A 14,196-nucleotide genomic window follows, 5' to 3' on the forward strand; every position below is an offset into this window, starting at 1 on the left:
CGGGGCCGGCCAGCCCGGAGGCGCCCGCGGCGCAGGTAGGGCCGCGCGGTGGGCAGCCTGAGAGACGGGAATGGCCCGGGCAGGGACCCGCGAGGGAGGGACCCGGCTGGCCCTGGCGGAGGGATGGGTGGGCAGCGGGCTGGGGCGTCGAAGGACAAACCACGGTCTGTGGACGGTGCCGCCCTGGGATCTGGGCCAGACCCTGGAGATAGGACAAAGGACCCCCCTTAGTTGATCTGGGGGGTAGGGGTAGAGACTGAGTCCTGGAGAAGGCAGGGCTAGAAGCTGAGTCTCAAGAAGCTCACCAGTCACTGTCCCCTGCACTCGGGGCAGGGGCCATGGGGAGCTGTGGAATAAGAGGCCACCTCCCAAATCCGTCCCTGTCCCTCCTCTCAGTCCACGGAATGCCTGGAAACCCCTCTTCTTCTGTCTCCCCATCTTGGGCGCTTCCTGTCCTCCCCGGCACTGAGGCTGTCCACCAGGACAGGGCAGAATTCAGACTGGAGGTCCTGGGTGTGAGGCCAGGAGACACCCCAGGAGGTGCCAGGAAAGGAGGGGAATTCTCCTTGGGGTGACCCTGTTCCCCTAAGCAGCCGTGGCAGCTACTACCTGGAATCCACACCAATGCGGAAGGAGGGCCCTGAACTAAGTACCCCATTCCAGACTTTTCCCGTCCCCTCTCTTTGCTGCCAGAGGTCATGAAGTCTGGCTATGGGCTTTTATCTCAAGCGCCACCGGCAGAAGATGGCAATGTCGTGAGTATAGAAGCATTTTAGGAAATTCAGACTCGCACTTTGCTCCTGAGAATCAAAGTGCTGCTTTCTAATGAAGGAAAGTGAGCTTGAAAAATGATGACTGATGACGCTGAGGGGTTGAAGTCAGCTGGTACCAGAAGCTCACGGAATTTCCTGCATCCAAGGCAGGCCCCTGGTAGCTTTGTATTTCCTGCTGTAATAAATTACACCATCCCAGTAGCTTAAAAACCACACACATTTATTATCTGAGAGACGACCTGTAGGTCACAAGTCTGGCGCAAGCATCACTGGGAAAATGAAGATGCCGGCAGGCTGTGTTCTGGAAGGGTGCAGGGGGAATTCATCTCCTTGCCAATCTCAGTTGTTAGGGGTTACTCTCATTCCTGGGCTCATGATCTGTTCCACCCATTTTCAGATGCAACAAAGGCAGGTTGAGTCCTCACACCCCTACACCCCTGGAACTCCTCTTCTGCCTCCTTTTTCCTTTATATCAGCCTCTGTGATTACTCTGGGTCCGCTCCATGACCCAGGACTGCTCTGCACTCTCTCGATGCAACTGCATGTAAAGGAACAGATTTTGGGGAGCAGGACGTGGACATCTTTTGGGGCAGTATTGCTCTACCCTCCACACCCCATGAACTTTCCCTAGAGGATTCCATGTGCAAAGCCAAGTGGAGCAGGAAGGAAGGAGTCAGGCACATTTCTTGGGAGAACGTAACCGTGGCATTGGTAAGGATGCTCTGAGTGTTGATGAAGACATTTCAAACACGGGCCCATAACATCATGTATTTTTCCTTTTACTCCAATTATACCAAAATGTTTAGATCCAGCTTCAGGAGGGATTTTCACATGTTTTTTCCTTGCTCCTGAGACATAGTAATCAAGGGGTGAGGTAAAATTCTGGAGTTATTAAAAATAAAACGATTTAATTCTTTTTGACTTAACAAAATGCATGACATAGAGCCTGATTTAGGCTGATGACTCAGTCAACCAATTGTATGTTAACCCCACATGTGAGATGATGTTGATTTTTGTGATGGAAATATTGCCTCAAAGAGAGAGACAGCCAGCCAGTGAAAAGCCTGTTTGGGCTGAAAAATCAGTCCTGGAGCCCAACTTCTGCTTGGCCATTCCCTGGCCTCAGGCTTCCCACCTGTCAAATGGGTACAGAATACCCAGCACCTCTGTCTGCTCAGACACCCAGCAGTCTCCAGTGTTCACAGAAGTTTGGAGAGTGTTCATTTGCATAATTGTATTCTACCAGGCAGAAGGATAGAACCATGAAGCTGATTTTCAGGTATTTAAAAGAAAGTACGGATAGGCATATTCCTGTTCCAGAAAGGATTTCTTCTGTCACAACCAGCTTAGACTAGGATTTTGTTTTGAGTCAATCTTTTCCCTGCTCACTGAATCGATTATCTTCCTAGAAAGCTCAGCTCCTAGCCTCCTATCAGGAGAGGAAAGGCTCTGGTTGACCCTTTAAGTCCAAAGACTTCACTCCACTCAGGACTTGGTGTGTGTGTGGAGAAGACTCATTGGCTTGAAAAAGAAATTTCATAGTGGGCTTCTCTCTTAGCCAGTCCTGACTTGGCTTGATTTTGGTGACTGGAAGAGGGAGGAGTAGAACAATATTGGAGGGAGAGTTATAAGAAAGAGGAGATGACAATAAAAATGGATTGTGTGCCCTCAGCCTGCCAGGCACTTTTGCGTAGGAAAGATACATGTTTCTTCAAGGCAAGGAGTCTGGGGTACTTGCTCATGTAGCCCAGGACTTACTATGTGGCATCCCCTAAACAATATTTAGTGAAGGAAAGAATTAAAGGGTGATTAAGAGAGTTTCAGGGGGAGGCAGAAGGATAAATACCAGGTCACAATCTGCTCCTCAAAATAAGATACACTTGCAAGGTTGAGGCATGAGAAACAGGTTTTCGCATTCCGGTTCTGTTTTCAACTAAGCTCAAGGCTAGTTGGGCCCCAAACTTCACTAAATGTGAGTCAGTAAGCAGGTAGAGGGGCAGTTCAGGTCCCTCTGGAGCAGATTTCATCCCCCCGGAAGTGCAGGAAGCCTCAGCGGGCCAGGGTCCCTTCCTCAGACCCTGCCCTGGCCGGAGGATCCTGCAGCTTGGGCAGGCACGTGAGACAGGCCCAGGGCTCCCCTCCACTGCTCAGGAATGCCGTGCCCATGGCTTCAGCCTGCCAAGGTGCCCGAAAGGTTTGGAACAAAAGTCCTTTCATTCTCGGGAGTCAGGGACAGTGGGCACTAAACTTTAGGCAGAGGGATGATGTTCTAAGTACAATGTCAGGACATTGCCTAGAGGTGAAATATTTGAGACTCTACACATCTAGGGGCCTGAGGGCCTCTGCTCTTTCACATCCAAAGGGGGAAAAGTTTTGGGGGCGCACGACACAAGTGGGGTGTTTGGGGTTCGGGGGCTGCCCTGCCTAGCGCCAATCTCAGTGCCCTCCGGCGTGAGGCTCCCCCACTTCTGGTGGGGTGTGGCCATTGAAATGGTCTCAGTCCACACGCTCCTTTCGCAGGTGTTTGCAAGAGCAGGCCCTTGGACTTGGTGTTCATCATCGATAGTTCTCGAAGTGTCCGGCCCCTGGAGTTCACCAAGGTGAAGACCTTCGTCTCCCAGATCATCGACACTCTGGACATCGGGGCAGCGGCCACCCGGGTGGCTGTGGTGAACTATGCCAGCACCGTGAAGATCGAGTTCCACCTCCAGACGCATTTGGACAAGCAGTCCTTGAAACGGGCTGTGGCTCGAATCACACCCTTGTCCACGGGCACCATGTCGGGTCTGGCCATCCAGACGACCATGAACGAAGCCTTCACCGTGGAGGCAGGCGCCCGGGGGCCTGGGTCCAACATCCCCAAGGTGGCCATCATCGTGACAGATGGGAGGCCCCAGGACCAGGTGAACGAGGTGGCGGCTCGGGCCCGGGCCTCGGGGATCGAGCTCTACGCGGTGGGGGTGGACCGGGCAGACCGGGCGTCCCTCAGGATGATGGCCAGTGAGCCCCTCGAAGAGCACGTGTTCTACGTGGAGACCTATGGGGTCATTGAGAAACTCTCCTCGAGATTCCAGGAAACCTTTTGCGGTAAGCCAGCTGCTGAGCAGAGAGGATGTTCTGTTCAGGCATGTGTACCTGTAGAAAAAGGGAATCCTTTCTTTTTCTATGGAAATTAACGTAAAACTTAGATATAAAGAATGCTTTTTGGGTGCTTTTTACCAACGTAAACATACTTTGTTGGTTTAGGCGTATAGAGCTGCCTTCTATGTAACTTGCGTTGCTCATAAAATCTCCGTGTTTGCACTAGAAATGTGAAGGGCTGGAAATACCCGGGATAAATGGCACTGCTGTTCCCCAATGGGGTCAGAAAAAAATGAAGATAAAAACCTGAGGACGCCACTCCTGTCCCCTCCACCCACCTCTGCACTTCCCCAGACGTCCCCTGAGCTCGGCTATCTCAGCACTAGCAGAGGCCTGCGGGTGGCCCGCGGGTGGCCCGCGGGTGTGGCCTTGTCTAGGGAGAGCTGCTGGCCTGGGTGCCACCCCGCTGCCTGCCCTGGGGAGGGCCGTGGGCACCCTACCCTGCAGGCTGTGCGAGCTCTTTCTGGATTATTCCTTGTGGTGGGACTGGATTAGGAATTGAGACGAAGGCCTCCGCTCCCTTGAAGGATAGCAAGAAACAGGCTTTTAAATCATCCTGTCACTGCTCTTCCACTCCTGCCTTCCTTCAGGATGCCGTCTGAGTGGGAACATGCGGATTTAACTGGAAGCGTTAGCGTCTGTTAGTCAAAACCACGAGCAGGACTTTTCCTTTCGGCACTGATTAGAGTTATGAATGTGTGGGATGCGTACTTTACGTCTTATTTATTTTTTATTTTATTTTAGTTTTTTTAAAAGATTGATTTATGTATGTATACAGAACCGGGGTACAGGCCAGAGGTACAGGGACCTTAAGAGGGCTCACCAGAGTCAGGGGGGAGCAGAACAGGCAGCTTGACAAGTGCACTGCTGAGGGGAGCAGCGGGGAGAGGTCTGCTGGGCCCTGTGGGTCAGCGCTGGGCTGGGGATCGAACTCGCGCGGAAGTAGCCCCAGCTTGGCTTCCCAGTGCTGCTGTGCTTTTACCCGTTGCCTTACCAGGGAGTCACGTTTTCTTTTTAAATGTATTTTTCTTTTTCTTTTGGCTTTATGTTTTGCCATCTTTTTAATTTCTTTTACTTTTAAACATTTGAAGAGAATTTTTTGAAACCCTTATGGAATTATTCCAGCAGGAACACATACATTTCTAGTTCAAGTGAATTTGCAGTGTAGGTAAGTTTTGCTAGGTAATCTCTTCCACATCTGGCCATTCAGTACACGTTTACTGATCGCTGATGATACCAAGAGAAAGGTAGTCCCTTCTGCCATCAAGCAACAGTTCACAGACAAGCCAGTGAACCAGTAATTGCAATTGTGAATTTCAAGGGGATTTGCTATCTAAACGGCTGTGGAACCCAGAAATCTCCAGTTTGTCAGGAAGCGGGAGATGAAGTCTTGGTCTGGAGCAGAGGCTGGCTCATCTCAGCCAGACCTGGCGGGATCCCTCTGCCCCGACACTGGGCCTTCACAGGCCACTGCTGGCTTCGTGGCACCTACTTGGTATTCATCATTTTCCTGAAAGAAAATGGGTTTCTTTCTCCCAGGAAGGCCCCGTGCTTGTGGTGAGAGCTTTTCCATAAAGTCGCGGCTGCGGCAGAGCTGGGTCTGCGGGTTAGTACCTAGGGTGGGGCCGGAGGCCGTAAAGTAACCATGGTGAGTGTACCTTTCCTCCTGGTACAAAAGACCTGCTTGTTCTGGGGGAAAATGTCCTCTCTATGGAAAAACGACTGAGGAGCAGCTTGTTGCAGTCAACAGGCTGGAAAGATCACTCCCTGAAAAGGCCCTGCTTGGGAAAATATTAGCCTTGTCCTGGGGCCAGAGCAGGGAGGCTGCTTACCTGCCGCCGGAGTGCCAGCCCCTCCAACGGGCAGCCTTGGTTTCTCAGAAATGACTAAATTCGTGGATTCTTCTTTCATGGCGCTCCACCAGGGAAAACATCCAATGAGATAGACATGACGCTGGAGCCAGAAGACCCAAAAGTTGGAGGCGCACTTCAGCGAATGTCATTTCACTGATTTTGCTCGTCCTTGTCTCTTTGCCTGGAGGTAGAGATTGTATGAGTTTATTTCCTGTGACGCGTGCCTGCCTGTGTGCTGGGCCCAGGAACCCACGCTGCATAGCCAGAAGCCAGTAACCACACCACCCTCCACCATTTACATGTTCCAATGTGTATCGAGCTCAAGGGTGAATGAATTCCAGGCCTGGAGGAATGATAGTGTGTGAGTTCTGCTCAGACACAAACTCTAGGACCCTTGGGAACCAGATCCTGGCAGCAGGTGGACAGCTAGCTCATAGAACTGCGGGAGGGCCATATTCTTCTCCCCAGTTTGGTGTTTGGGAAGCAAATGCTCTTTCATGGAAAGGTTGGGTGAACTGAATGAAAGATCAAGTTACTTTAGCTCCAAATTCAAAGTTTCCTTGTTGTTTTGAGGAAGCCCACCAAAATATGTGACTTTTAAATTAGCAGATGACTAGTATAAGACTAGTTTTTTTTTTTTAATTGAAAAAACATTGCAGGATAACTTTGTTTCAGGCCAGCATCATTCAGAATCAACAGGGTAGGGATGGGATAAAAAAATGGGGGGGTGGGTTGTACACGGGACTATGGTGATGGCACATGAGTGAACTGGTGATGGGAAGTCCACGGGATTGCAGCTGAAAAGGAAAAGGGCACAAAATGATGGAAAAATAAACTATTATAATAAAAAAAGATAAACTGGGGCATCTTCTACTTTGCATTCAGCACGCCAGTCCTCTTCTTCCCACGCCACTGAGCACTTATGTCCAGCCCAGCCACACCCTACCCCTTCCCTTCTGTAACTCTAATTGGGCTCTTGGTCCAAAATCTTTGTTCTAGTTTGTTCATCGGTTAGTTTCTCTATTTCCATATGGTGCTTGACTCTGTCTGACTTCTGTCGTTATCGAAAGCCTTCCATGGTTTTGCATTGGGCAGGATTTCATCTTTGTTTGTGTTTTAATAACTGAGCAGAACTCCATCTGGGGGGTTTCCCACCTGGGGGTTTCCCACCTGGGGTCCTCATCACTCACCACTGTCACCCTGCACAGCTGTGGACCCGTGCATGCTGGGCTCGCACCAGTGCCAGCACGTGTGCGTGAGTGACGGGGACGGCAGGTACCACTGCGAGTGTAGCCAAGGATACGCCCTGAACGCCGACGGGAAGACGTGCTCAGGTGAGGCGCTGTGGCCGGAGGGCTTGAACCTGCAGGGGCCTCACGCTGGGGCTGGGGCCTGAGCTGTGCTTTTCTCCCACTGCCTTTCGTCTTGTTTACTGCTGCTTATCGCTAAGCCTTGAAAAGGCGTGAGGAGAAACGAGTTACTGCGTCAGGCGTGAGGAGAAACGAGATACTGCGTCAGTCAGCCTAGTATGGAGCTGATATGTTTAGAGGAAAGGTCAGGGAGGAAAAGGACTACTAAAGAAGGGGGCCAAATGCTTGGTTCTTTGGCGAGTTGGAACTGTCCCTGAATCTCACTTAACTACACAAGCCTCCCTTCCTCTCTGTGCCAGGCAGACTCGTGGACTGTGGAGGTTACAGGCAGTTCAGAGACCCGGGCTCGCCTTGGCATGTGAACACTCACATGAATTCAGCGAAGGAGGAGCGATAGGGACTTTTTAAACAAGATTTATTTGTGCATGCAGAGCTGGGGTACAGGCCAGAGTTGCAGGTGCGGTGAGAGGATTCACAGAGACAAAGTGGGGAGCAGAACAGGCAGATCGACGAAGTACACTGCTGAGGGGAGCAGCGGGTGGGTCAGGGGAGGTTTGCTGCACCCTGTGGGTCACCTCCGGTGTGGGGATCGAACTTATGCTGAAGTGGCTTTAGCTTCTTAGTGCTGTGCTATATAACCCGCTGCGCCACCAGGGAGGGCTCGATAGGGACCTTTTATTTTTAATTCTAGAGAAATAGTTATGAAAGGAAAAAAAAAAGCTTAGAGATTATTAGATTATTTAACTCAACCTACAGTTTATAGATAATGAAATGAGACCCAAGGAAGGGAGAAGACTTACTCATGTCATGAGGTGGAGATAGGAACTAGGCTCCCAGTTCAGCAGCCTCCCGCCCCCACCTCATCAGCTGTGTGTCGGCGGGGAGGGGTTATAATCACTTCCCACGTTTTCCATGTGTTCACATGTGCCTGGTTATCTTTTGATAGTGATCGATAAGTGTGCTCTGAACACTCACGGCTGTGAGCACATCTGCATCAATGACAGAAGTGGCTTCTATCACTGCGAGTGCTACGAAGGTTACACCTTGAACGAAGACAGGAAGACTTGTTCGGGTAAGTGGGGGAGGAGGCTGCCTCCTGGTCTGTGACGGGCAGGTCACGCGATGGGGAGCTTGGTCTGTTTTCCGCCCTTGCCACCCTTGTACCTTCCCCATGTCTTCTGAGGAAGTTGGATGTGGCAGCTTGCACTGTCACGGACACACCAGCGTGCCGTTCCTCCCTTCTCTGCCCCTGTTCTCTCAGTGCTTCCCCAATGCCAGAAGCAGCAAGTTAGGGCCAAACCACACCCCACAAGACGGGTTACTTACAAAGGGAACACCCGCAACCACATGGCGGAGAAGCCTGGCCGAGGCCACTTTAACCAGGTGACCAAAGCCACCAGCACCAGCAGGGAACACAGTGACCGTGAGCTCCAGCCGTGGTGTCCCAAGGACACAACAGCATTTCTACAGTGTTCTTGCTAAAAAGGTGGAATCATAAGGAAGTATCAGACTAACCCCAGGGCAGTGACATGCCACAAAATAGTTTTCCCAAACTTTCCAAAAGTGTCAAAGTCATGAAGGAAAAGGGGAGACTGTTGTCTGGGCTGGAGGAAAGGATGGAGACAGAACTCCTGCAAGCAGTAGGATCCTGGACCAGAAAGGGATGTCAGTGTGGGGGGTGATCGGCAGGACTGAAGGAGGGTGTGTGGATGAGCAGCGAGTCCTGTATCCACATTCACGTCCTGGTTTGGAAGACTGTGCTGTGGTTATGGAAGACGTGAACATTGAGGGAAGGGAGTCAGGACTTTTGTGCTATTTTTTGCAACTTTCTCATAAGCCTGAAGTGATTCCAGAATGGAAAGCTTAAAAACAAACAGATTAAGGCCCTCCCTGGTGGCGCAGTGGGTTAAAGCACTGCATTGAGAAGCTAAAGCCACTCCCACATGAGTTCGATTCCTGCCTGGCCCGGAGGAGACCACATGGCGAGGCAGACCTCTCCTGACCCGCCCGCTGCTCCCCTCAGCAGTGGGCTTCGTCCATCTGCCTGTTCTGCTCCCCACTCTGTCTCCGGTGAAGCCTCTCGCTTCCCCTGAGCCTCTAGCCTGTACCCCAGTCTGTATGCACAAATAAATAAATCTTTAAAAAAAAAACCAAAAACCAAAAAACAAACAGATTCGGTATATCCTGAAGTGCTGCAAAGCGCATCCGTGGACATCGGGGTGTTGAGCTCACATGTGGCCCCACATCAGCTGGCTCCTTTGGACCCAGGTTTCCTCACCCATGAGAGGAGGGTTAGTGTACAACCTCTTCGAACTCTAGTTCTGGTTTTATCCTTGTCTGGTACAACTAGCTGCATCCCTCCTGGCATTCTCCTGACTTGGTGTGAGCGCAGTGCATCTAGAAAGAATGCTTGTGGAGGCATTATGAGCTCCCTGGATTACGAGAACTCAGCTCAGATGATTTTGAAAATCAAGTGGGGGAAGGAGCAGCGTCACTATTGTCTGTGCAGGATTTTGCTGCACTCAACTCAGTTCTGCTCTGAGCAAACAGCCCTGATGGCTTTGAATGGCTGCAAGTAAATTTTACCCTTGTAAAGTCCTAAATGCGCGTAAGCTTTTCAAGATGTCGGTCATAAAACGTTTTCTACTTCTGATTTCTTTGCTCCTGGACTCGGCTTGGAAGCTGAAGACCAGTGTGCAGCCGGCACGCATGGTTGCCAGCACCTGTGTGTGAGGGACCGCACAGGGGCCCATCACTGTGAGTGCTTCGAGGGCTACACGCTGAACGAGGACGAGAAGACGTGTGCAGGTAGGGAAGTCTGTGGGCAAAGTCTCCACACTTGGCTTTTTCACCGCTGTGAAATCAATGCTCAGTTCGCCAGGAGAGAGGTTCTTTTCTCATGTTTGCAGATTCATCTGGGTCCTGACATGTCGTCTCGGCGTCCTCTACGTCAGACTCGATAGTATCGTTGGATGACATGGATTGAACACTGCTGTGAACAATGACTTCATCCCCTTCATATTTACTACTCTTTGAGTGGTTTGGGGGTTATTAGGTCATTTTTGAACCTTATGAGTTCCAGGAACTGAAAAGATAGTGTATTATCAGGAGACAGATCCTGGAAAGTGACTTTAAGGATCTGGCTCGCGACATGCTACTGTGTTTACTAGGCCAAGACGCACGTTACTGAGAGGGCCAAGCGCTCCCTGGGTTTTGGGAACATAGGGCACTTCAGAAAATTAGTGGGAAATGGGTGGGGATGGGGATAGGAGACAAGCTAATTGAACACAGAAGCCTTATCCAGGAAAATTATTTATCTCTGTGCGCTGGGGACTTGTAAAGCAAATAAAGGAAGGCAGTTGTGTGGCGACTAGCGTGATAGGCTGAACTGATCTTTTTCCAGTGAAAACTTGGCCTGGGTCTTCTCGGTAGTGTTAATCTTAAAACTGGATGGTTTTAGTAAAGGACACTTGTCCATGCCTGAAATAGACCCACACGGATCTTCCAGGAAGCTTGAAGCGAGTCGTCCCCTGACAGTTCCTAGGTGATCAATCTTGAGACGCCGAGCCCATGGCTTGGCTTCTGAGCGCACGCCAGCGCTGCTGACCCTCATTAATCTGACTGAAACTCGTGGCAGAACAGGGGGGCGTTTATAACGTCAAAGCCCTGCAAGAGAAACACCCAGCTCTCAGGTGGTATTTAGTTTTGGCACAGTCAGTGTTATTTTTTAGAGATTTTTATACGTATTTTCCTCTCCCTTGAGAAGATATATTATGTGACCTTTTGCAAGAGAAATGAAGGGAAATAACATCTCACCCACTCCTTCTTATAGAAACACGAACTCAATAAGAGCACTGACACCCTGCGACTCCCCAGGCTGCACTAAGCACTGTAGGGATGAAAGGAAGCTAAAGTTTTTGACTCTGCAGGGTGGGTGCAGAGACAACCAGCACCTCAGGAAAGCAGGGAGTAAAGAGCCAAGCAGTGGGGTTGACAGCAAGGAAGGTGGTGGGGGCCGGGGAGGCGGGAAAGGGCGCTGTGGGGGTGGGACCAGCTGGCCTCCTAGGGGGGAAGGTCTGGTGTCCAGGACTGGAAAACGCGGGCTGGGGGAGCGACGTGCACTGGTTTGTGCAAGGGGCTGGGGCTGGCTCAGTGGGGTGCAGAGGCTCCTCTCGGGGCCTGCTTTTCCCCTTGCGGGGCTACCTGCAGGCAGGGAAAGGAGAGGTAGGCCAGGGCTTGCCAAGTGCCTTTGGTAGCTCTGGAGCGGCTACCAGTCTGAGGTGAGGGGACATGAATGGTTCTGCTGTGGTATTTTGCTGAAAAGATTGTAGCAGTGAAGGGACAGCTCGTGTGAGGTGGGAAGACGCACCACGGATGGATTAGGATGGATTATGGAGGATGTCGCGTGGTGCCCGGAGCCGTCTTGTAGGCAGCAGCGTGCCATGGGAGGCGCCGGGCATGGAGCGCGGACCCCACGACGGCAGAGAAGAACCCGTCTCTCAGGGAGCCTTTCTGGGCCCACTGCAGGAGAAGCACTCTTCTCCTGTGTCCTGGGCCAACTCAGACGTGGGACTTGCTTTTCTCTGCTTCCTCAAACACGCGAAGGCCCTGTTGGCCTCCATGAAATGTCTTTACCGTGACATACAATAGCTCACTCTTCCATCATACACATCATCATCCTCATCACTATTTGTGTGTGTGTGTTTGTGGGTGGGTGTGCGCAGGTCAGTGTTTTTGGCCATACGTGGTCAGCTCTCCAGTACAGACCCTTGGTCACTCTAGTCCTTTCTGTGCAGCATCAAACTTAATTCCAGGAGCACATAGGCCCCTAACAAGTCACTCTGGTGATGCGCTGCTGGCCCGTGAATAGTGGTGGTGTTGGCAGCAAGGTGCACCTCAGGAAGGCCGAAGGCAAGCGTGGGGATACTGTCTAGACTCAGGGCACCCCCAGGGCCGTGCGGAGGCCACAAGAGAAGGCAAGTCACAAAAGGTCAGGTGTGTATGCAGTAAAAGACGAGGCTAATGGGGTGAGACTTGAACCCTGAACCCCGAGACTAGTTGTCGGGGCTGAAGGAGGTGTTCTTTGCCCCTGTGGGTGCCTCACGGGAGCTGCTCCCCCAGATGTCTGGCTGTTCTCTGCTGTAACCTGGCATGTTTTCTTCCTCGCGCCACTCCTGGCCAGTGCGGGACAAGTGTGCCCTGGGCTCTCACGGGTGCCAGCACGTGTGTGTGAGCGACGGGCCTGCGTCCTACCACTGCGACTGCTATGCCGGCTACACCTTGAATGAAGACAGGAAGACGTGTTCAGGTAAGACCCCACTGCGCCTTCACGCCTGCCGGTTGGTGGGACAGGCTGGGGGAGCGTCCCTCTCTCTGGGCTGAGCAGTCCGCTGGGTCAGAGGTCTCCAGCGGCTCCTGCTGGAAAACAGGATGAAGTTCGACTCTGCCACTGGGCTTTCTTCCCTCCAGGACCTGATTCCTTCCCTTCTCCGTCCTTTTCACTAAAGTCTTTCCCTATTTACATCTGGATTTCTCTCTCTCTTTTAAAAAAGATTTATTTACTTATGCATACAAGAGCTGGGGTACAGGCCAGAGGTGTGGGGGGTGAGAGGCTTCACCAGAGACACAGTGGGGAGCAGAACAGGCAGATGTACTGAAATGTACTTCTGAAGGGAGCAGCAGGTAGACAGAAGTCTGCTGTACCATGTGGGTCAGCTCCCTGGCTGGAGATCGAACTTGTGCTGCAGTGGCTGCAGAGAGCTTCATAGTGCTGTGCTTTGACTTGTACCACCAAGGAGGACCCTGCATTTCTCTTTATCGTAGTAAAATATGCATGCAATTAAGCTTTTTGAGTGCGCAGTTCAGTGGCTTACAGTCACCTTTGTGCAGCCGTGACCCCACCCCGCTGTCATCCACAGGGGACCTCTGCACCCACTGTTAGCACCCCCACTTCCCTCTCTCCTCAGCCTCCCGATCCACTAACGTGGGGGCATTTCCATTTATTTAGGCCTTGTTTAACTATTTCAACAATGCTTTGTGCATAGTTCTTGCACTTACTAAAGTTATTCCTAAATATTTTATGCTTTTACATGCTATTTCAATGGAGCCATCCCTGTTTCCCATAGGGGTCAGAATGCCCAGAGTCTGCCCTCATACTGCTTACCGTCTTTCCGCCAAGACAAGCCCACTGTGGAAATTCCTTGTGTTTATCTCATACTCTATGGCTGGGATGGTGGGCATGCCCTTGATATTCAATTTCTCTTATATCCTTTGACCCTCCTTAAAACATCTCAAACATAAAAATGTTATAGGTTTCTTGATTTGCTCTGATTTCTAAGTAGCTGTGGCATTTTATGTGTGTCATTGTTAGCTATTGAAGAAGCACGAAGGCTCGTCTCCACAGAAGACGCTTGTGGGTGTGAAGCCACGCTGGCCTTCCAGGACAAGGTCAGCACGTATCTGCAGAGACTGCACACCAAAAATATCCTTTCTGGAAGGTTTTCTGCCTCTGCTTTTGAAGCCAACCTAGGTACCGCAATTAAGCCCCATTTTGGGACATTCCACAGGGTAACTGTGCAATTCAGTAAGTTTTAAGATGGGCAATAGTAATACACTTTTAAAAAGAATTGTAAAGGTATCTTTTCAGCATATTCATGTAGCCTGGAATACATTTAAAAGACTGATTTAGTTTTTATCTAAAAAGAATCACTGCATTATCACTAGATTTATAACAAATTATTTACTTTATAATTAAAGCTTATGGAAATTTTCATATAACTTATGTATAAACGAGATGCCATTTGTCAAAAAAAAAATTTAGGGAGTATATGGTTAAAAACAAGTATTATCTTCTCCAAAGACTAGAATTTCTGATTTTTAAATTGGACTTTCGGTGCGAAAACCATTTTGCTTTATTTATTTATTTATGTAATTATTTTCTATGGAAGTGTTTGTATTTTCTAATGTGTAAGAATAAGTAGTGTCGGCCTTAACAACCAGCCACTAGATGACGTTTTGGAGAAGTTGCAGACAAATGAATTTGGACATGTACATCGCTAA

The 14,196-nt window shown here is 50.5% G+C and overlaps 1 protein-coding gene across 1 annotated transcript in view; it reads left to right on the top strand.

Annotated features, from left to right (window-relative positions):
- Positions 1–14,196, top strand: part of MATN3 (matrilin 3) — a 15,171-nt gene extending 975 nt beyond the window's left edge. Inside the window, exons 2-9 of the mRNA XM_004686063.1 lie at positions 14–35; positions 3,294–3,860; positions 6,976–7,101; positions 8,084–8,209; positions 9,820–9,945; positions 12,320–12,445; positions 13,508–13,618; positions 14,141–14,196. Of these exons, the coding sequence (XP_004686120.1) occupies positions 14–35; positions 3,294–3,860; positions 6,976–7,101; positions 8,084–8,209; positions 9,820–9,945; positions 12,320–12,445; positions 13,508–13,618; positions 14,141–14,196 (1,260 nt within the window). The remainder of the gene's footprint in view (positions 1–13; positions 36–3,293; positions 3,861–6,975; positions 7,102–8,083; positions 8,210–9,819; positions 9,946–12,319; positions 12,446–13,507; positions 13,619–14,140) is intronic.

Source organism: Condylura cristata, unplaced genomic scaffold, assembly GCF_000260355.1.
Source record: "Condylura cristata isolate star-nosed mole 26May11 unplaced genomic scaffold, ConCri1.0 scaffold00020, whole genome shotgun sequence".
Taxonomy (NCBI): domain Eukaryota; kingdom Metazoa; phylum Chordata; class Mammalia; order Eulipotyphla; family Talpidae; genus Condylura; species Condylura cristata.